At 30.1% G+C, this 22752-nt stretch overlaps 3 protein-coding genes across 4 annotated transcripts; 1 reads left to right on the top strand and 2 right to left on the bottom strand.

The window, feature by feature from the left end:
* Positions 1 to 167: 167 nt before the first annotated feature.
* LOC108210921 (beta-glucosidase 44-like) lies at positions 168 to 3753 on the bottom strand. The gene is made up of 11 exons (XM_017382383.2): positions 3248 to 3753; positions 2595 to 2653; positions 2405 to 2480; positions 2236 to 2307; positions 2031 to 2118; positions 1662 to 1914; positions 1398 to 1513; positions 1023 to 1243; positions 892 to 923; positions 709 to 811; positions 168 to 603 (listed from the first exon to the last, which is right to left on the bottom strand). The coding sequence occupies exons 1-11, from the start codon at positions 3453 to 3455 to the stop codon at positions 326 to 328; spliced, it is 1506 nt and encodes a 501-aa protein (XP_017237872.1). The 5' UTR covers positions 3456 to 3753; the 3' UTR covers positions 168 to 325.
* A 1467-nt stretch (positions 3754 to 5220) lies between these two features.
* On the bottom strand, positions 5221 to 7760 carry LOC108211670 (uncharacterized). Its single transcript, XM_017383330.2, has 4 exons — positions 7395 to 7760; positions 7005 to 7150; positions 5645 to 5763; positions 5221 to 5550 (listed from the first exon to the last, which is right to left on the bottom strand). The coding sequence occupies exons 1-4, from the start codon at positions 7607 to 7609 to the stop codon at positions 5449 to 5451; spliced, it is 582 nt and encodes a 193-aa protein (XP_017238819.1). The 5' UTR covers positions 7610 to 7760; the 3' UTR covers positions 5221 to 5448.
* A 4347-nt stretch (positions 7761 to 12107) lies between these two features.
* LOC108214936 (UV-B-induced protein At3g17800, chloroplastic) lies at positions 12108 to 14870 on the top strand. Of its 2 annotated transcripts, none has more exons than XM_017387196.2 (4): positions 12108 to 12364; positions 12463 to 12592; positions 13390 to 13688; positions 13792 to 14870. In XM_017387196.2, exons 2-4 carry the CDS (start codon positions 12464 to 12466, stop codon positions 14615 to 14617), a joined length of 1254 nt encoding a protein of 417 aa, XP_017242685.1. In that variant the 5' UTR covers positions 12108 to 12364; position 12463; the 3' UTR covers positions 14618 to 14870. The 2 variants fall into 2 exon arrangements, with proteins under 2 accessions (XP_017242685.1, XP_017242686.1); XM_017387197.2 differs by having other exon boundaries at positions 12130 to 12364; positions 13393 to 13688.
* The last annotated feature ends 7882 nt before the right edge of the window (positions 14871 to 22752 follow it).

A 22752-nucleotide genomic window follows, 5' to 3' on the forward strand; every position in this document is an offset into this window, starting at 1 on the left:
GTGAGTTCATATTATTTGTAATTTAACCATGCATAGCACATCATCCGTGTTTAACCACTTTGTAGCACATTGATCCATGTATAAAATGGTTAAAATGTAATAGAGTCATTTCATATTACTTTGAATCAGTTTTGGTTTGTGGTTGTTTGAATGACTTGCACAGGAGGGAGGAAAGCTTGCTGGTACTGATCAAGAACTTGACAGAATTGCCGGCATACATGGCTTCTCAAAGCCTTTATTATTATCAAAATACAGTTATCAGTAACTTAGAACTGCTACATTTTCCCATTTACCAACCAAAAGACGGAAAAGTGTGTGCTGTTGTTTACTCTTTCTTTCGACTGAGCATATTCTGGAACCAATAAGCAGACGACTTTGGTGTTCGCTTGAGGGTCTTGAAATTAACATAAACAATGCCAAATCTTGAAGTGTAGCCTAGTCTCCATTCGAAGTTATCAAGCAATGACCATGCAAAGTAGCCTTGCACATTGGCTCCTTCATCCACTGTCTTCTTCAGTTCCTTCAAGTAGGCCTTGTAGTACTCGATCCTTGATGTATCGTTCAATGCCTTAGATAGAGTCAAATTTCCAGGATCATCCATGCCTATATGAAACAAGATAGCATTAGCTAAACACAAGTTTGTATTGCAGGATATGTGTCGAGTATCATAACAGACTACATTCAGTGTGAAGGACTACGAATACATACCATTTTCTGCCAGAATCATAGTGGGGTTTCCATATCTTTCTTTGACATAGGTAATTGCTTTGTATAAACCCCATGGCACCTTGTAGAGCCAGCTAGAATATGCCTGCAAATTTTACACGGTTTACCAGCTTTTAAATTTTCATTTCTGTAATATTGGAAAATATTAAGTTCTGGTAAACTTACAGTTGGACCAATAGGCACACCCTGCCGTGCATCTGCAAAAATAATCAGGATTTCAGAGCATTAGTTTATTGCAATTAGATTATTATAAGAAGAATACCATGTGGTACAAGTGAAGAAAATAATGATCTTACAGGCAAATCCGGCATTCCAGTCCTGTTGGTAACCAAGTTCTTTTGGTTTGCTTGCTGGATTGGGGTTATATATGTAGTAGGCAGTGTATTGATTGATGCCTACTACATCAAAAGATCCCTTTACCATAGCTACCTCTTCTTTTGTGAATTTCGGGAGTCTTTCTCCGAGAATATTTTGCATTGTTTTCGGATATTCCCCATATACAATTGGATGCAGAAACCTGTACAGACCCAATTACAAACATTCTTTAGTTCTGCAACATGTTAATGGATTGCTAGGAATACTTGTATGAACGTAAACTGATTCTATGCTTCGATGTGCAGTGGCTCAAAACTTTAGATTGCAATAGTAACTTGACCGATCTTAATTCTTACCATCCAACATGAAAGTCCCTTGCTCTCTGAGCTGCATGATTATCAGCCTTTGATTTTGTAAGAGGTTCATACCATACAAAATCCAAGAGAATTCCAATTCTTCCCTTCTGTATTTTCTGGAACATATTTTATCAAAAAAAATCCATTTAACCATCCTCTCTATCTTTTACCAAATTACAAAATACTTGATATTTCTCTCTGAACTATATATTTTACTCGCAGATGAGCTGCAAGAAATTACCAAAAAAAAAAGTGGGATCTTACTTGATACTTTGTACGGTATCTTTGTACAGCAGAGGCATGACATAAAATCAGATTATGCGCTACAATATATGGCTCTGTACCAGAATTTCCAGCAGTGCAGTTTCCGTATGTTTTAGAACATCTTCCTGGTGCAAAAAAACCAGTGTCATATCCAAGAGCAGCTACGACTCTGGGTTCATTGAATGTCATCCAGTTCTTCACTCTATCTCCATATGTCTTGAAACAGAAGTCCGCATAATCAGCAAAATCTTTCCTGTACAGATTACATTCAAGATTTATAAGCAAAGTATACAATTTTGCTGCAGAAAAAATTATCTTACTGTTGGAAATGTGCTATACAATTACTAATTTTCTTCCCGTTATACTTACACTACTTCGTGGCCTAACCATCCATTGTACTTCTCTTGCAGTGCTTGAGGTAGATCGTAGTGATTAAGATTAGCATATGGTGTTATGCCTGCAAATCAAAATGATAAATTGTGATTGATTGTGAAGGATTACAATTTATTGATCTACTGCATAACTCTCAATCGTTTTAAGCAAACCAATAAATTGTCTGTGTGAATTAACTAACCTCTTTTAAGCATGTAATTGATCAACCTGTTATAGTACGCGACTCCCTTCCAATTCACTTTCCCAGTTCCATCTAAATTGAAAGTACAAACAGTGAGAAGTGTATACATGTAATACTCTTTATACAGTAAGCACTAAATGTTCTTAAAGTTGATTATTAAGAATATTACTTGGAAAAATCCTGGACCATGAGATGGAAAATCTGTAGGCGTCGAAGTTCAGCTTCTTCATTAGATCAATATCTTCCTGTATAAACATAAATGGCTTTATTATTTCCTAACAATCACTAAATGATATAAACAAAATAACAAGTTTGTCCCAAGCATCACTCCATAATCATATATTAGGTTAGAGCCATACTTTGTATCTGTGATACTGATCCACAGAAACCTCTCCGGTTGCATTATTAGGTTCAAGTCCTGTTTCAATACACAAACTGGTTAAAATTCAATCATATCTTGCGCAAAAACTAGATTAATTAATAATCAACTAAGAATATTTGGTATTAGGAACTGAGAAAACATATCAAATCAAGTCTCTTTCACCAAACAATGAATTTGTCAGCATTCACCATCAACCTATGTACTATATATTAATTGCTTTTGCATATGGGCAGTTAATATTTATGATTGCCTACAAATATGGGCACTTCTATATCGATACTGAAAGCGAAATGCTGAGACACAGACACACACTGAACACACTATGAAAGACTATCTATGTTGATTGTTAGTAGTATAATTCATCAAGTGTCTTCCGCTAAGACCTCAAAATTTTAGGAGAATCAATCAGCAACGCTGTATCACAATTCAAGTTCAACAGAGATTTCGACTTTCGAGTGTGTTAGATCGGTACACTTGTACCAGCAACTGAAGATTATAGGAGAGTTATCATATAACATACACATCCTTCTACACACATCTTGCATGGAAATAATCTTAAAACAATAGATATTATTTCTCCTGAAAAAAAAGGGTAACTTAACAAAGCATGGAAGACCATAAATTAATTACCAGGAGTTTTAATGAAAACATCCCAAATACTAGGCCCTCTGCCCTCCTTGCTAGCCATGCCTTCAACCTGGTAAGCAGACGTGGCGGTTCCGAACAGAAATCCCTTTGGAAAGCTCTCCCTGCTCAACCCATGGCTGCATTGGATTAGACACACACTGAGTATCAAGAAAAACATAAAAGGCTTCTTCATCTTCATCTTCATCTTCATGAAACACACAAAGAGAACTTGAGCTTGGCTTAAAACACTCTATATATTTTAAGGAAGTGTCACATAACAGTGCTGCTATTTATAGAATAACAAGATAAAGGTGAAGATAATGTTCTGCTAAGAAGTTTATCTTAAAATTTTCATGAATCATGGTTGTGAAGTCCTGCCTGTAATAATAGAAATGGAAGGTATTATTGGAGGGCCTCCTTTGTAACTTGCAAGGCAGGCCAGTGTCACCCTCTGCCATTTTTAGACATTAGTAATTAAAAATAAATATTGTTTTTCTTACATGAGTCATGCATTTTATTAACCAATTCGAGTAAAATATGAAGGTGATATGATTGAAGTAGACTCCTCGTGAAAAACTTGGGCTGTTAGGACTTAGGAAGTTATTTTTGTCGATAATTGGAATCACTTTTTAACATTTTTCTTATTATAAAAAGTTATTCGGTTTTTGTAGTGACACTAAAATCCACAAGTTTAACTTATTTTGATTGGTTCTTGTTTTTTAATAATGATGGACCCTCTACATATACAACAATCACACCGATCAAAATGTCTCGAATTTATAAAATTTAGTAAACAGCAGACCTACGAAGTTGCGGTATTGAATAGCAAACTCCAATTTCCGATTGTCACAAGGATGCAACATTATTTGGTCCCTAACTAGTTCTGTTTTGAGCCTTTGGCTTGTTGGGACAATGGTGCTGAAAGTTTGGTCCATAATTCATAAAGCTGATGTAACAAGTACTTTGGTCCTAACAGAATACATAGGAAACATATGACTAGCCTAGTAAAATCAAATTTGAATTGCATCTCTATATTTTTATATCTGATGCATATGACCTCATACCCACCAATTCTAGGGAGGGGATTATTGAGTTAGGAATAAATCTGAAACTAAAATGGTGAACACAAACAAAGAATTGTAACCTCAAATAAAATAATAAAGTGGTGAACACTAGCGAAGAATAGTTATCTCAAATAAAACAATCGTTTAGACACTGTTAAGCAACTGCTCGTGAGTTTTTCATTATTTCAATGAATACATCCATTCATACGATCTATTCACAAACACAATTTTCCAATCCATTATTTCAATGATAGATCCGATCCATTCATATAACCTATTCACAAACACAATTTTCCAATCTAGAACCACATTACTTGCTCGATGTGGAAAGCGGCAGTAAAACTCATCCATATTAAATAATGAGGAAGTAGTGGATGTAATAGGATATATATTATTATAAAATTGAGATAAAGAAAAAAAAGTAGTTGGTGTAATATTGTTTTATATTATTAAAAATTATTACTTTTGGTATGCATAGAATTGGACATCCCAAAATATAAACCGTATATAAATGAATGGAAAAGTATTACTTTCTGTAAAAAGAATCCTGGGTTCACAACACAAGGTTTTATATATTATGCAAGCAAAATTAGAGATGGTACATAGAACAATGGTCTAAAAGTGTGGCAGCCTACCATTAGCAACAATAGCTCCAGGTTGTTTATTGCATTCACTGAGCTGTGAGAAGAGACTAGAGACGGCTCAATTGAAGACATGCCAGGCGCTACGGAGGCAACCGGTGTACAGCATATTACTTTTAAACACATTGTAACAGTCAAAGGCAAAACAGAGACAATATGAGAACTACACTGCACCACTGTTTGTGTCAAAAGATTATTGTTGGAGGAATGATACATATACTTCGATTGTTATGCACTAAAAGTTATAATGTGCCGCGTAAACTCATCCACGTCAGTGTTTAACTGTTGAATAGCATGAATATGGGGAGTTGCCAAGTTCATTTGTCCAAGTAGAAAATTTCAAATATCTCGACATCTCCCATTCCTACAAATATTGAATGATTTCTCGAATTATATTACATACAAACAGACTTGAGAGGTTGTAAGTCGCGGAGATTCTGAAGAAGTTTGGGAACTTGTTTAACTGGAGAAACCCACTTCGGAATGTACATTTTCAACTTCAGTAGAATGAGATACTGTACACAAGTTTCCGCCGATGCTGCCTCTCGAAATTGAAAATTATCTCATCAATTTTATCCACCCAATTTTCAGTTGCTTCAAGCTGGGCAGGAATTGCGCACAGTGCACTTGATCAATTATGAGAACCAACGAAAGTCAAAAGTTCTATGACATGACAAAAGACACAACACACATACCTCTTGGCACAAAACTAGAGTAAGACGACCTCCTGTGGCTGCCTCCTCGTGATTGTCTTTCACTTCCAAGTTGATCACTAGAACAGGTTTCATAAGAATGTGATCCCTGCTGTTGAGATCTGCGTAACGGTTTTGCAAAAATTAGAACAAGTGCTAGATCTTAAGAACATCAAGCACTATACAGATAACCCAAATAAGCATTAATACTCATAGTGCCAATAAAAATATAGCTAGTAGTTTAAAATTCATAATGGAGAACTAAGTATGATCCATACCCAAGTGCTAAAAAATGCAAATGAAAACTTAATGAGATCCTCCAATGATATTATACCCCAAACTAAGATTTAGGCTGTGATACAATTATAGTTTTAACAACATTACTTGTTACCTCAGAATTTTGTATTGTATTCAGATCAGAAAAGTTCACTTAGTTCAAGTATTAATATGCTCAGAATATTGCATGACTATTGTTTTATTCCTTTCTAGTATCCTGTCCAAGTGTCCAAGAATCCAACTCTGATTAACCCGAAGAGACAAAGTAACATAAGGTAAGCCTTGTATCTAACACTATGAGTGTAGAGGTAAGCCTTGTAGGATATTTACACTATACTCTTTGCTGTGGCTTTAGTAAAATTTATGTCAGCCTGAAGATTCAACCTTTACACCTTGTCGCAAGTATTACTTGCATGAAAGTTGAGTGGTGGCGAGGTGCCTATTGAGGGGCGCACATGGGTATAATAACGGCTAACAAGCTGTTGACCTACTCATGGAGTTGCCTAAAATTGTTTAGATAGTTATTTGGGCCGTGACAAGAAATTTGACATTGTTAAGGATAATAAGCTTACTGGCCCAACCTGAAGAGGAATACATCTGGTATCATTTTTCATTCTCCTTGATGCTCTTGTCTGTCTAACAAGAGCACAAGGCAATATACTCATAGATTACATAAAGATTATTGTTTCTAATAGATGTGTGAAACTGTGAGTTACTTTTGAAAAACACTTTAGAGGAGAAGAAACACAATTCTATACTACTGTTCCCAGTGAATCTTCAATATAAAAGAATGGGGCATAACCAAGTGTACATGCTTATCCCAAGCGCAAGAGGGTTTAAAATTCGGTACTCATTAATCCCCTCCGTCAAGTTTGATACACATTTATACTAACAGTACACTAAGGTATCTCAAATCTTGGTTTTGGTATGACTAGTTCACACACACAACAGTTGTAGAATCTATATATATTCCATCTATACAGAATCTAATATAACACAATTTCCACAACATCAATTTCGGAACATCCAGAGTAATTATATGAACGAGAACTGGTACACAAAACATATATCTTAAAGGTACACCAACCTTCCATGACCATATCAAAAACCTTCTCCTCGAACGTAATGACAACATCAAAAACACCATCAGCTGCATTATCTTGCCAGCGTTGAGGAGCGGTTTTCACTCCAAGGTTCCTCTTTAGCATTGGCAATATACCATTACGTTTGTACCTTTAAAATAGTTAAGATTCCACAATACACTATCCAAAACCACAAATAACACACACAATCAACATCATTTTTCTTAATCAATTCATATAAACACTTACTCACTTCACATTACGCATTAATTAGAAAATATAACTACATTGTAACAACTCAAGAAATTAATAAGATTAACATCTAAACTCGATAAGCAAATAATCTCGATAAAATAATAAAACTGTAATGTATAATAAAAAGAAAGAGAGGATACAATTCAGGATCTTTACGGCGCAATTCATCAAACATGTGTTTATAAGGGGTACCAAATTCGTAGACATTTGGTTCTCTGATAGAGGGACCAGGGAGCTTAACGTGAGCGCCTGTTCCGTACGACGCAACATCGAAACCCTCGCGTTTGAGAACAAAATGAGCCTCCATGCTTCGATTCTGATTGGATGAACACACCATCGCGTATCGCTTTGTCATTGTCCCTTCGGTTTGAATTTCTAATTTGGGGGTTAGGGTTTTTGTTCTTTAGAACACAGGGGTTTAGTGTTTGTGTCAAGGTTTTTTGATTTTCCCCTTCACAGGCAACGGAGGTCAGAGCATCTTGTTGGCTGTTGCCTAAAACTGATTCGCTAAATTCTAACTCACTTTTTTTTAAAGGTTAATTATCTAATTGGGCACTCACTTCACACCAATATATCATTCGGGACATTCTCGAATTTTCGGTCTCATTTGAAACACCATTTTCAGAAATTGTTTCAGTTATAAAAATAAAATGATAATTTGAAAACAAATCGACAGATTGAGAAGTGTTGCTCGTGGAGTTTTAACATAGTAGACTGTAGAGATTATGTAGATAAGATTAATTGAATTTATGCGTCCAAAAAATGGGTAAAATTGATGGTGGAAGAGATGGGTTATGAAGAACCTTAAAAATCAATATATAGTCATTTTTTGGACACGGAAATTCAATTAATCGTGCCTGAATAATCTCTATAGCCTACTGTGTTAAAGCCTCGTGAGTAAAACTTCTCAAGCTATCGATTTATTTTCAAATTTAACATTTTATTTTTAAGAATGATACATTTTTTTGAAAACGATGTTTCAAATAAAACCGAAAATTCGAGAGTGTCCCGGATGATATATTGGTGTGAAGTGAGTGCCCAATTAGATAATTAACCCTTTTTTTAATATATATGTAATTTGATACTTAGTAGTATTAATTATATCTGTTATTTATATTTAAAAAATAATATTTTTTTTGACAAAATTTAAAAAATAATATTATTATTATTTTTTTTTTGACAAATATAATTATTATTAAGATTTAAGATTTTAATAAATAAATATAATTATCAATCATCAATCAATCAATATACTTATATAAAGGGGAAGCGAGGGACGTGTAGGTGGCGGCGCCTCTCAAATAGCTCCGTTCTATTTTTCTAATTTTCTGGAATTTTTGGATTAAACATATTAAAAATTAGAATACTTTTTTTAATTTCGGGTATATTCGAAACAAGTTTCAAAACTACTTTTTTTAAATATGAACATAAAATCAGTCTGCCTTTTTTACTATAAAAATTATCAGAAGAAAGTTTCAAAACTACCTTTTGCAATATATCAAAATAAAAATTACCGACTTTAATAAATATAAATATCAAATCAGAATTTGAAACTTCTTTACAATTATTTTGATACCAAAAAAGGCTTTTCTCTTCCAAGACTATGACCATATGTTTGGAAAAGATGTATATCAAAAACAGTTGGAAAAAGCTTTCCTATTTGTTCAGTTCAAGCAAATGAAGGCATTAAAAAAAATAAAGGTTTTTGCAAGAAATGGTGGTTATAGACCGTTATCAAATCCATGATGTTTTTATTGACAACCAATTCAAAAAAATTGGAGGAGGGTAACAATGTCAGACATGATTACTTTTTAAAAAGAAACCAAAAATAAGATATGTCGTACCTTAAATCGTTAATTACAAGTAGATCTTTTTTTTTTTCACTCTTGAATTATAGTCAAATTTTGCAATTTTATATAGTAGTATTGGTATTGCATCGAGATGTATATAATATAAAATTTATTTTATTCTACAAAATCATTAATATAATTTTTATAGACCGCCATAAATATTAATATTATATCATTAATATAAATTTTATAGGCCGCCGCAACGCGCGGCTTCTCAACTAGTCAATATGCTTATATAAAGGAGAAGCGAGCGGCGTGTAGGTGGCGCCTCTCACATCGCTTCGTTATATTTTTCTAATTTTCTGGAATTTAGGGAAAAAGAATATAATCTGACATGATATTGATGGATGATATCAATAAATTAACTATTAGTGATGTATGTTTGTTGGTTATTCTTTTATAATATTTGTTTTGTTCATCGGACATGTTTGTTGTTAACTTTTTATATGATTTATTTTGTATACAGGAAAATATGGTGGAGAAGCGAGGGGCGTGTAGGTGGCGTCACATTGCTCCGTTCTATCTTTCTAATTTCTGGATGAAAAATATCAAAAATCAGAACTACCGTTCTTAGTTTCGGGTAGATTAGAAGCAAGTCTGAGAATCTGATTTTGTTTTATATTATTTACGGAATATAGTAGTTTGAAAGTTTTAATCAGATTTAGTTTCAGATTATTTAATTATGGAAAAGAGTAGCACACAAGTCTATCTGCGCCTATAAGTACCCCCATATATCGTAAGGTTTTGAATCATCTAAACACAACCTCCTCTCTCTCAATACTGCAACCTCACAGATTTAAGTTAGATGTTTTTGTGCACAATCAATCCAAAAAAATTGGCGGAAAGTGACAATGTAAGAACATGATTACTTTTAAAAAAAACACAAACATAATTAAGATTCATCGTGCTTCAAATTGTTAATTATCTGTATAAATTTATTTTCATTTTTTTCACCATGAATCATAATCCAATTTTTCAATTTTATATATTAGTATTGGTATTACATCAAGGTTTTTTATAATATAAAATTTATTTTATCCTACAAATATTAATTTTGAAACGTTAATATAGTTTTTATAAACAACCACAAAATTATTTTATTTTACAAATATTAATATTTAATCATTAATATGATTTTTATAGGCCGCCGCAACGCGCGGCTTCTCAACTAGTATACTTATATAAGCAGAAGTGAGTGGCGTGTAGGTGGCGCCTCTCAAGTAACTCCGTTCTATTTTTCTGATTTTCTGCATAGAGCTCCGTTCTATTTTTCTAATTTTTTTGAAATTTTTAGATGATAATTATCAAAAATAAAAATTATCTTTTTTAGTTTCGGAATATTGGAAGCAAGTTTCAGAACTGCTTTTTTCAAAATCTGGAATTTTTGAATGAAAAATATTAAAAATAAAAACTACATTTTTTAGTTTCGGATTTATTTGAAACAAGTTTCAGAACTATATTTTTTAAAATATCAAAAATAATATCTACTTATCTTTTTTAGCATCAAAATTATTAGAAAAAAATCTCAAATTATGTTTTAATTATGATAATTCTCCCTCTCGCTCTATATCTCATTATTTATATAGTTTTCTTAACCTCCGAATTCACCGCAATACAAAGAATACATGGGAATACAATAATGTACTCCATAGGCGTCTAGCAGGCTCATCCTGGATAAGATGATCAAAGCGAAAATTCAGGACACCACTGCTCTAGAGACATCAAAGTTTTTTACACACATAGTATATAATGTAGTGGTGGTTTTTTCAGAAAACCACTACTCCGGAGACACCAATTTTTTTATTTTTTTTTACATACATAGTATATAATGTATGCTATTTATCTTAAAACAATATTTTTAATTATATTATTGTATAATTTAAATGTATATAAATTGATCTTTTATCATCTTGAAAAATAGAGATACTATTTTTATTTTAATCGTCAAATCGTCGTAATTTGAAAGTAAAAAACTGACAGAAAGAGACAATGCAACAAAAATAGAAAGGAGCAGGAGAAGTGAGCACGTAAATAAGGTGTAGATCGCAGAATTGGACATGGCTTGCTTCACACCAACCACAATAATGCAAGTGAAGAAGAAGCTTCCAGTCAACTTGCTCCAATTTCAGCCTCACGTCACTGCTCCAATAGGCCCCGTACCTAGTCGCCTGTTCTAGAAATTTTGCGAGTTCTATATTCATTATAAATATTTCCCCACATGCATGCATTATCATTTTTAAATATGTATCACATTGTAGTGTAACCAAAATGATCAAATATGATTAGAATTTGTTTATATTATATTATTAATAAATTTAGAAATTATATTACTAAAATGCATGACTAATTTGTTTTAATTTAACTTTGATACTTCTGTGAAAATTTAATATTAATAAAAAAAATATCAACTTAACTATTAAAATGCCAGAATACAAATAACCAACTAGAATTAGAGATAATTTCCGGATTAATAAATTTACGTCATGATATTTCTATCAACTTTGCAGGAATACTATAACTATGTTTTATTTAATAATTTAGCATTTTTCAAAGTAAAAGAATAGACCATAGCAAGTTAAAAAACCAATATAAAACATAATAAACGACATTGGGATTTCACAAAATCTCAAAATAAATTATATTATCATAGAACAATTTTTTTAGATATATGGATAAAAGTTACTAACTTTTATTTATCAAAAGGAAAAATTACTAATTTTCCTTTTCAAAACTATGAGCTATTTGGGTTAAATTAAAATAAATGACTTCTCATTTAAATTAAATAAGTGAAATAGAAATGAGAAACAAATAATTTAATAAAATGTTTGGAAAAAAGTAGAAGTCAGGAGCAGCTTCTGCGAACCAAACAAGTCCTAAATACCCGGTTCTTTGGATGCGTGTAGTCGTGTAGAATACAAAATTTTTAAAATGAATTACTGTAAAATTTTACCAAAAAGAATTTGGAGTTACAGTTTTGTGAAAAAAAGGGAAAATTGTAGCCAGAAAATAAAATTGCAGTCCCGTGTAGAATTAAAACAGCAGCAGTGTGTGTCTAGCTTTGAAACCACACGTTGCTCACACACACATATACACACAATATCCCAATATATATATCGCGTTGGCCGGCGAATAACGTACTCAATTATTACAATTTGCAACCCAATTCTCAATTCAACAACTCATCCTTTCTTCTCCCTCTGTATATAAACACACCCCATTTTCATCACAAGCTTTATAAACCCATTTCGTTTTTCAATCAGGTATTTTGATTTAACTCATTTAACTCAATTTGTTTGTTTTTCTTGTTTTTGTTGATTTAATTTTGGGTTTTTAATTTTGGGTTTTGTTGTGATTGTAGAATGGAAACAGCTACTGCTCTGGGATCTTCATCTGTTGGTGTTGTTTCCGGGTCTTTTTCTAGATCCGGGTTTCCCATTTCGACCCGGCCCGATTTTGTTCGATTTAGCTCCACTTCTTCTTGGTCTAAGGTACTTTGACTTTCTTTGTCTTTGACTTTCTTTATCTTTGTATGGATGAAATGCTTGTGTGTGATGTTGTGGGAGGTTAGTTTATTGGTTAGGTAGTGATTGGACCATAAAGATTGAATCTTTCTGTTTTTTGCTATTAAAAATTGGTACTTTTTTTATTGTGATCTGATTTAGTTTCAGACTTCTAATGTCGAATTGTGTTGTTCACTTGTTATAAACCAATTTAACGACGAAATTAGTTTATGAATTTGTGTATATTCAATGTAGCTTGAAGGGAAATTTGGTATCTAAGCTTGCAAGGTTGTTATGGTTTTTTGATATGATTATTTGGTTGTGTATTTGTATATGTGTTGTGCATCTATTTAGATGTTCTGCCCGAGTGATCAGAGCTCGAGCAATCAGCAAGTTGGTGACTTTATGAGTTTATGTTATGGACTTCTGTTTTTTGACTTGTATGAAGAATAGGGATTATGCACCCATTGTTTGGGTTACAAATGTTCTTGTGGAAGCATGTTCCGCTTATAATTTAACTTTAATCTGATGGAACAATTTTTGCGTAGAATGATATAACTGTTAATAGATAGATTGTGCAAAGTAGCTCTTTGACATGTCATTAAGTGGCTTTCTGTCATGTTGAAATTCTAATCGGAGGCATCTTTTGATGAGTGGTTGTTGGGACTGATTGTTAATGTGAAATTTTATGTTCTTATATTGACGAGTTTTTTCTTATATTGACCCCTTTCGTCTGAATAGAATAGAAGGTTTTTTTTTGATATTCAAATTTATTTGACCTTCAGCAGCATCTACCCCATTCTTACTCCAAGTCACTTCGTTGGGGATTGTCTGTTGGGAGCAAGAAGAGGCACGGTGCAATCAAAGCATCACTGTCTTCTGATTCAACAGGACCGGCACCTTCAATTGCTCCGCTGAAGCTGGAATCTCCAGTTGGGCAGTTTCTGTCTGAGATCTTAAATAGCCACCCCCATTTGCTTCCTGCTGCAGCTGAACAGCAACTTGAGCAGCTACAGATTGACCGGGATACCGAAAAACAGAAAGAAGACCCTACTAAGACGGGGACTGACCTAGTATTATACAGGTAACATATTGTTGAACTACTTAACAATAATGTTAATTATCTCTTGTGTAAATTTTTGAACATCAGTGACTAACTAATTTATTAATACCGTTTTGACAATCAGGAGAATCGCGGAGCTAAAGGATAATGAAAGGAAAAAAGCTTTGGAAGAGATCTTATATGCATTGATAGTGCAGAAGTTCATGGATGCCAATGTTTCTTTAGTTCCTACCTTGGATCCATCATCGGGGCGAGTTGACACATGGCCCCGTCAAGATGAGAAACTTGAGCAACTTCATTCTCCAGAAGCCAATGAAATGATCCAGAACCACTTAACTTTTATTTTAGGAAATCGACTGGGTGATTCTTTATCTGTTGCTCAGATAAGCAAACTAAAGGTTGGCCAGGTTTATGCAGCATCAGTGATGTATGGATATTTTCTTAAGCGGATTGACCAGAGGTTTCAGCTTGAGAAGACAATGAAAATCCTGCCAGAGGGGAATGCTGAAGAGACCCACATTGAACAAGTTACCGGGGATGAGACAAGGCCTAATGCCAATAACGTTAGTAATTCTTTTAAGAATGCGCCACCACACCCAGAGGCGCCATCCTGGTCTGGTGTTATGGGCCCTGGGGGTGTAGCTGACGGAATAAAACCATCTCGACTGAGAACGTATGTGATGTCATTTGATGCTGAGACCCTACAAAGATATGCAAGCATAAGATCTAAAGAGGCCATCAGCATCGTTGAGAAACACACAGAAGCCTTATTTGGTAAACCTGAAGTTGTTATCACTCCTGAAGGTAGAGTTGATTCCTCTAAAGATGAAAACATTACAATTAGCTTGGGTGGTCTTAGACGACTCGTTCTGGAGGCTGTGACATTTGGTTCTTTCCTTTGGGATGTTGAGAGCCATGTCGATTCAAGGTACCATTTTGTTGCAAATTAAGCCTTTCATCGACGACTGGCAAGGACAGAAGCCATGGTGCTACTCCCTAGTTTAAGAAGTTATTAGTACTGAAATAGGGTACAAACCTAAAAAAACCGATTCACCTGTATATAAAGTACGGTTTGCTTAAAGACGCTGTAGTTTAATACATCGTTCATATAACTTTGTTGTAGGGATAAATGACCGTCTCGAGCTTGGCCAAAATGGGATGATTGAATTTTTATTTTTTTTAAGGCAAATTAGAACACTGAAATCTTGAGCAATTTTCTACCTGTACCCTCATATTGTTTAACTTAGTATGCTTGAAAAATTACTTAAATATGCTCTTAGGAAGATCCTAAGAAAACCCAGCTTATCAAGAAAATCGAGAAACCCATCTAATCACCGTTGATTTTATAATCATGATCTACTCAGTATTTTTTAAAAAGAGCAATTAAATCTAGTTAATAAGGGTCAGTTTAGGCATACAGATTTACACATATTCAATCAAAGATATATTCCATATTTAGAGAGATTTTTATTTTTGTTAAATATTTCTATCTTCAATCAGACATAGAAATAATATGAACAGTGCGTTCCACATTCTATTAAATTCAGTTACAAGCTTAACATCTTCTTCAACCATGGCAGACGAAGATATTGATCTCAATCAAGGTTAGTATTCTCGACATTTTATTTAGTAGAATAGTAGAAGGAATCGGAGAATTTTAAATGAATTTTGAGAATAGTAAAATTTTGTATTGTGCTTAATAGTTATGGTGCTTAAAAGAATCTTGTATGGTGCTTAATATCTTAGAGAGTCTCGTATATATAGTGTAAATGAATTTAATAGAAACAAAGATTCTGGCCAAATAAATAATGCTAATTAGAACTTTTATACAATACTAGTTAATAATGAATAAAAATTATTTATTCATATTTAAATTATAATATAAATATATTTAAATTTATACTAAAGTACTTAGGAGAATCTTGATATAACAAATATTTAATATCACTTAAGAGAATCTTGGTAAAACAAATATTTTATTAAATTTATACTAAAGTACTTAGGAGAATTTTGGTAAAACAAATATTTTATTATTTAGGAGAATCTTGGTAAAACAAATATTTACTATCACTTAGGAGAATCTTGGTAAAACAAATATTTTATTATATTTATATTAAAGTATTTAGAAGAATCTTGGTAAAACAAATATTTTATTATTTAAATTTATACTAAAGTACTTAGGAGAATCTTGGTAAAACAAATCTTTTAAAACAAATATTTTAAAAGAATCTTGCATGACACAAATATTTACTATTAAAAATAATAAAATATCTTAGAGAATCTCGTACATATATTCCAAAAAAATCTTGGACGGTCCTGTTAATGATTAGATTTTTAAGATTCGACTAAGTGTTTTAATATCAAAGTACTAAATTAAATATTAAGCATTTATGATACTAAATGCTTTCTATTTAATGTTTTAGTCAATTATTTACTATTGAATAAAAAAAAAAAGATTTTGACATTTTAACATTATTAGAAAAATGGTTAATAGAATCTTGATATTTTAACATCATTAGTAAAATGGTTAATAGAATCTTAATACTATATTACTTAGGAGAATCTTGATATAACAAATATTTAATATCACTTAGGAGAATCTTGATAAAATAAATATTTTATTATTTAAGAGAATCTTGGTAAAACAAATATTTATTATCACTTAGGACAATCTTGGTAAAACAAATATTTTATTATTTAAATTTATAATAAAGTACTTAGGAGAATCTTGGTAAAACAAATCTTTTAAAACAAATATTTTAAAAGAATCTTGCATGACACAAATATTTACTATTAAAAATAATAAAATATCTTAGAGAATCTCGTACATATATTCCAAAAAAATCTTGGACGGTCCTGTTAATGATTAGATTTTTAAGATTCGATTAATTGTTTTAATATCAAAGTACTAAATTAAATATTAAGCATTTATGATACTAAATGCTTTCTATTTAATGTTTTAGTCAATTATTTACTATTGAATAAAAAAAATAAGATTTTGACATTTTAACATCATTAGAAAAATGGTTAATAGAATCTTGATATTTTAACATCATTAGTAAAATGGTTAATAGAATCTTAATACTATATTACTTAGGAGAATCTTGATATAACAAATATTTAATATCACTTAGGAGAATCTTGATAAAACAAATATTTTATTATTTAAGAGAATCTTGGTAAAACAAATATTTATTATCACTTAGGACAATTTTTGTAAAACAAAAATTTTATTATATTTATATTAAAGTATTTAGGAGAATCTTGGTAAAACAAATATTTTATTATTTAAATTTATACTAAAGTACTTAGGAGAATCTTGGTAAAACAAATATTTTAAAAGAATTTTGCATGACACAAATATTTACTATTAAAAATAATAAAATATCTTAGAGAATCTCGTACATATATTCCAAAAAAATCTTGTACGGTCCTGTTAATGATTAGATTTTTAAGATTCGATTAATTGTTTTAATATCAAAATACTAAATTAAATATTAAGCATTTATGATACTAAATGCTTTCTATTTAATGTTTTAGTCAATTATTTACCATTGAATAAAAAAAAATAAGATTTTTACATCTTAAAATCATTAGAAAAGTGGTTAATAGAATCTTGATATTTTAACATCATTAGTAAAATGGTTAATAGAATCTTAATACTATATTACTTAAGACAATCTTGATATAACAAATATTTAATATCACTTAAAAGAATCTTGGTAAAACAAATATTTTATTATTTAGGAGAATCTTGGTAAAACGAATATTTACTATCACTTAGGAGAATCTTGGTAAAACAAATATTTTATTATATTTATATTTAAGTATTTAGGAAAATCTTGGTAAAGCAAATATTTTATTATTTAAATTTATACTAAAGTACTTAGGAGAATCTTGGTAAAACAAATCTCTTAAAACAAATATTTTAAAAGAATCTTGCATGACACAAATATTTACTATTAAAAATAAGAAAATATCTTAGAGAATCTCATACATATATTCCAAAAAAAATCTTGTACGATCCTGCTAATGATTAGATTTTTAAGATTCGATTAAGTGTTTTAATATCAAAGTACTAAATTAAATATTAAGCATTTATGATATTAAATGCCTTCAATTTAATGTTTTAGTCAATTATTTACTATTGAATAAAAAAAAAGATTTTGACATTCTAACATCATTAGAAAAATGGTTAATAGAATCTTGATATTTTAACATAATTAGTAAAATGGTTAATAGAATCTTAATACTATATTACTTAGGAGAATCCTGATATAACAAATATTTAATATCACTTAGAAGAATCTTGCTAAAACAAATATTTTATTATTTAGGAGAATCTTGGTAAAACAAATATTTACTATCACTTAGGAGAATTTTAGTAAAACAAATATTTTATTATATTTATATTAAAGTATTTAGGAGAATCTTGGTAAAACAAATATTTTATTATTTAAATTTATACTAAAGTACTTAGGAGAATCTTGGTAAAACAAATCTTTTAAAACAAATATTTTAAAAGAATCTTGCATGACACAAATATTTACTATTAAAAATAAGAAAATATCTTAGAGAATCTCGTACATATATTCCAAAAAAATCTTGTACGGTCCTGTTAATGATTAGATTTTTAAGATTCGATTAAATGTTTTAATATCAAAGTACTAAAATAAATATTAAGCATTTATGATACTGAATGCTTTCTATTTAATGTTTTAATCAATTATTTACTGTTGAATAAAAAAATATGATTTTGACATTTTAACATCATTAGAAAAATGGTTAATAGAATCTTAATATTTTAACATCATTAGTAAAATGGTTAATATAATCTTAATATTTTAACATCATTAGAAACATTATGTGAAACAATTTAACTTCATTAGTAAAATGGTTAATAGAATCTTAACATTAATCTTATACTTATCAAAAACATAAAAAACCTATAATACATCATTTTTTTTGTAAAATAGTTAAAAAATAAATTTAGATTCCGCTAAAAGTTTTATTATCTAGTTTTCTCTGAATAAAAAATTCTGCTAAAAGTTTTCTCAGAATAAACATAACTAGAACACAAACTAGAACACCCACAAACTAAAACAACTTTCACAAGAACCTAGTATTCTAAGCAAACATAACTAGAATACAAACTAGAACACCCAAAAATTAACTCAAGATCAACTTAAAGAACCTAGTATTCTAAGCAGATCATATAGAATCCTCGAAACTTTCCATCTCCAGGAGATCCTGATCAACATCCATCTAGTAAAAGAACAGATCCAGTGAAGCATTGTCCTGACGGGCTTATAAACCATTGATCAAACTTCTCATCTAAACATTGTAGTAAATAACCATACCAGTTATATTTAAAGCACTGATCCAAATTCCCGGAATACGACAGAATCTTCAAACACACATAAGGTGTTCTGGACCCCTGTATTAGAACATTGGTGAGGACAATGAGAAAATTCAATTTAAATATCAAGGTAACCAATTTCGATGGTTCCATAACATCACATAAACTTTTTGCAGTAATCCTATGAGGACCCTTGTACTCCTTGAACTGTGATCTCTAAACATCTTTATACTCACTGTTGTAAGAATCCTCAAACATTAACTCCCCCTTCGGCAAGCCAAGTATAATCTGGACATCATTTTCCGAAAAATTTATAATATTCTCACCAATTGAAATGCTTGAATCGGTTGATTTGTATGACTTCGCAATCAAAAAACTCAAAGGTTGAGGGTATTCATTGATGTTGAAAACTAGAACCTTTTCAAAACCAGTCTCCACAACCCATTGTCTTTGTACATCCGAAAGGTTGTCCACGACTCTCTTCAAGAACATAGGTTTTGCTCGAACCAACAAACGACCGGTATTCTCATCGAGATTCTTCTCCGCCATCATATCTCTGAAAAAGGAATATGTGGTTGCGGAGATTATACAAAAGTCATAACAGATATATTGGATAAAAAAGTTTTAAGCTCAATGAGAATAACAAGGGTTACAAACCTTCGATCGGTGACTCGCTGTTCTTACACGACCTAGTAACTTTTTCTTTTCTTACAATTGCATATAATCTGCAGGACACTATGTATATGTAATAATTTGAGAGTGTTTTACGATTTATGATTGGATTCTTGCAAATGCCAAAAATAGAAAATCTTTAATTGATTAAAAACAGATTCGTTACGATTTTGCCCCTGTGTGTTTTGGATTAGGATATATATTTGATTGATTTTAATTTGGGAAACAATTATATATGCCAAAAAAATGAACGGTATCTAAGTGGGTTCCTCGGTTTTCTTGATAACTTGGTTTTCTCTGGAACCTCACTCATATATATATATATATATATATATATATATATATATATATATATATATATATATATATATATATATATATATATGGGGAAGATTCTAAGAAAACTCAGAACAAATATATATAATATAGGGGGAAGATCCTAAGAAAACTCAGCTCAGCTTATCAAGAAAACTGAGGAACCCGTCTCATCACCGTTGATCACGTATTCTTGTTTAATAATATACTGTATTCTAATATTTAATTATGTCAATCAAATCTAGCGTATATAGTAATTTTGTAACATAAATATAACCAAATCAATCAGACATTAATACCTATGACAAAAAAAAAAAAAATCAGACATTAATACCATGTTTAAATAGATTCTGCAATCAATCATTTAATTATTTAATGTATATTCAATTTGAATTTCAAATTTCAAATTTAAAAGATTCATATTGAAAAGATTTAAAAACTACCATTTAACATTTAACATTTTACATTTTACATATAATATTTATAATCAAATATCTTAGAGAATCTTGTATATATATTCTAGAGAATCTTCTATATATATTAATAAAATATTTTAGAGAAACTCCTATATATATTAATTAAGATTCTATTAAGTGTTTCACCTATAGCTTTTAACATTTGAAGGATTTTTGGAGTGTTCTTTTAAATATTTTTATAATTTTTAAATTAGAATTCTTTAATATTAATTATTTTGAAATTCTTAAAAAAATATTAAATAAAAATATTTAAAGAGTCAAAAGAATATTACAGGGTGTATAATTTATACAAGAAAAATTAGATATTCTAAAAGAATCTTGCAAGATACAAATATTTATTACTAGAAATAATAAAATATTTTAGAATACCTTCTCTATATATTAACGATAATAAGATTCTATTAAGTGTTTCACCTATAACTTTTAACATTTGTGTTTCTTGAAGTGTTCTTTTAAATATTATTATCATTTTAGAGAATCTTCTATATATATTAATAATATTAAGATTCTATTAAGTGATTCACCTATAACTTAATATAAATTTTAGCTAATATTATCAGTTTTTTGATTAAATTTAATTTTATTATTAAACTTATTTAATAAATAAACTAAGATTCTGCTAAAAGTTTTATTATGGATTTTTATAGTTTCATTATATATAATATAAGATTTTAACTTTTAACTTTTAACATTTGAAGGATTCTTGAAGTGTTCTTGAAGTGTTCTTGAAGTGTTCTTTTAGAAATTATTATAATTTTTAAATAAGGATTTTTTAATATTAATTAGTTGAAATTCTTCAAAATAATATTAATTTGAAAATATTTTTAGAGTCAAAAGAATATAATAGGGTGAATAATTTATACAAGAAAAATTAAATATTCCAAAAGAATCTTTCACATTATTACTAGAAATAAATAAAATATATTAGAGAATCTTCTATATATATTGATAATATTAAGATTTTATTAAGTGTTTCACCTATAATTTAATATAAATTTTAGCTAATTTTATTAGTTTTATAATTAAATTTAATTTTATTATTAAACTTATTTAATAAATAAAATAAGATTCTGCTAGAAGTTTATTATGTATTTAAATAAATATATCGAATATTAAAATAGTAGAAATCTAATGTCATTAGTGAATTACTTAGTAGAATCTTAATAATATTGATATTAAACTTTGTAGAATATTAATAAATATTTTATTAGAATCTTAATGTATTTTATTAGTATGACGTTTAGTAAAATTTATTTTTGTTAAATTTATTATTTAGTTGATTTCACTAAGTGTTTTATTAGAAGTTAATATATTTAATAAGATATGTGCAAAATCAAATTAGTTGATTGAATTTTGGAAATGTAATTCACATTAATTGATACAGATATTGAATTTTGGGAAATCATAAATAGAAGATATGTAATTATTCACAAGATTCTGTCCAAGATTACCCTTATATTTATGATTGCAATTAAAAAAGGAATACCGTATAATGTACGTAATTAATACGGATTTTCTCGGTTTTCTTCATACTTGGGTTTTCTCTGGAACCTCACTATATATATATATAATTCTAACAAGGCGCTGTTAAATCATTCCTTATCATTCCTTTTAAAAGTAATATAATTCTAATAAGTTAATATATTGAATATTGTAATAATTTTATTCCTACTCTTTATATTTAATTTTTATTTATATTTTATTATTATTTGAAAGAAAAGTTGGAGAGAAAAGTGCATAGAAATAGAAAAGAATAATAAGTTAAGAGCATCAAGATACATTTTTTTTTTCAAAAGAGAGGAAACACTTAAATTTTTAAAGAGCCACTTAAAGCAACTCCAACCATAAAAAATCTTTAGCCAAAAAATTAGTTGGCATACCAAAATTAAAAAATATAACCAATGCCTTGAAATTATTGCGCTCGAACCTGTGACCAAGAGGATACACGTCCTCTCTTTAACCAGCTAAACCAACCCTTGCGGGCAATTTCACGTTATTTTTAAATTGGGTTAATAGGTAAAAAGATCACTGAACTCGTGGGCCGTGGCCAACTTGCAGTTGGGTCACTGAACTCAAAAAGTTTGCAAACGGATCACAGAACTAGATTTAACTTGCAGTCAACTCACTGAACTAATAAAAACTTATATTTAGGTCACTGCACCGTTAAGTATAAGTTGACTTTAACGGAATCCGTCAAGAAAAATAAAAAAAACCTTAAAAAAAAACTATAAAAATTGATTTTTTTTAAAAAATCTAAAAATTT

This window comes from Daucus carota, chromosome 3, assembly GCF_001625215.2.
Source record: "Daucus carota subsp. sativus chromosome 3, DH1 v3.0, whole genome shotgun sequence".
Classification (NCBI taxonomy): domain Eukaryota; kingdom Viridiplantae; phylum Streptophyta; class Magnoliopsida; order Apiales; family Apiaceae; genus Daucus; species Daucus carota.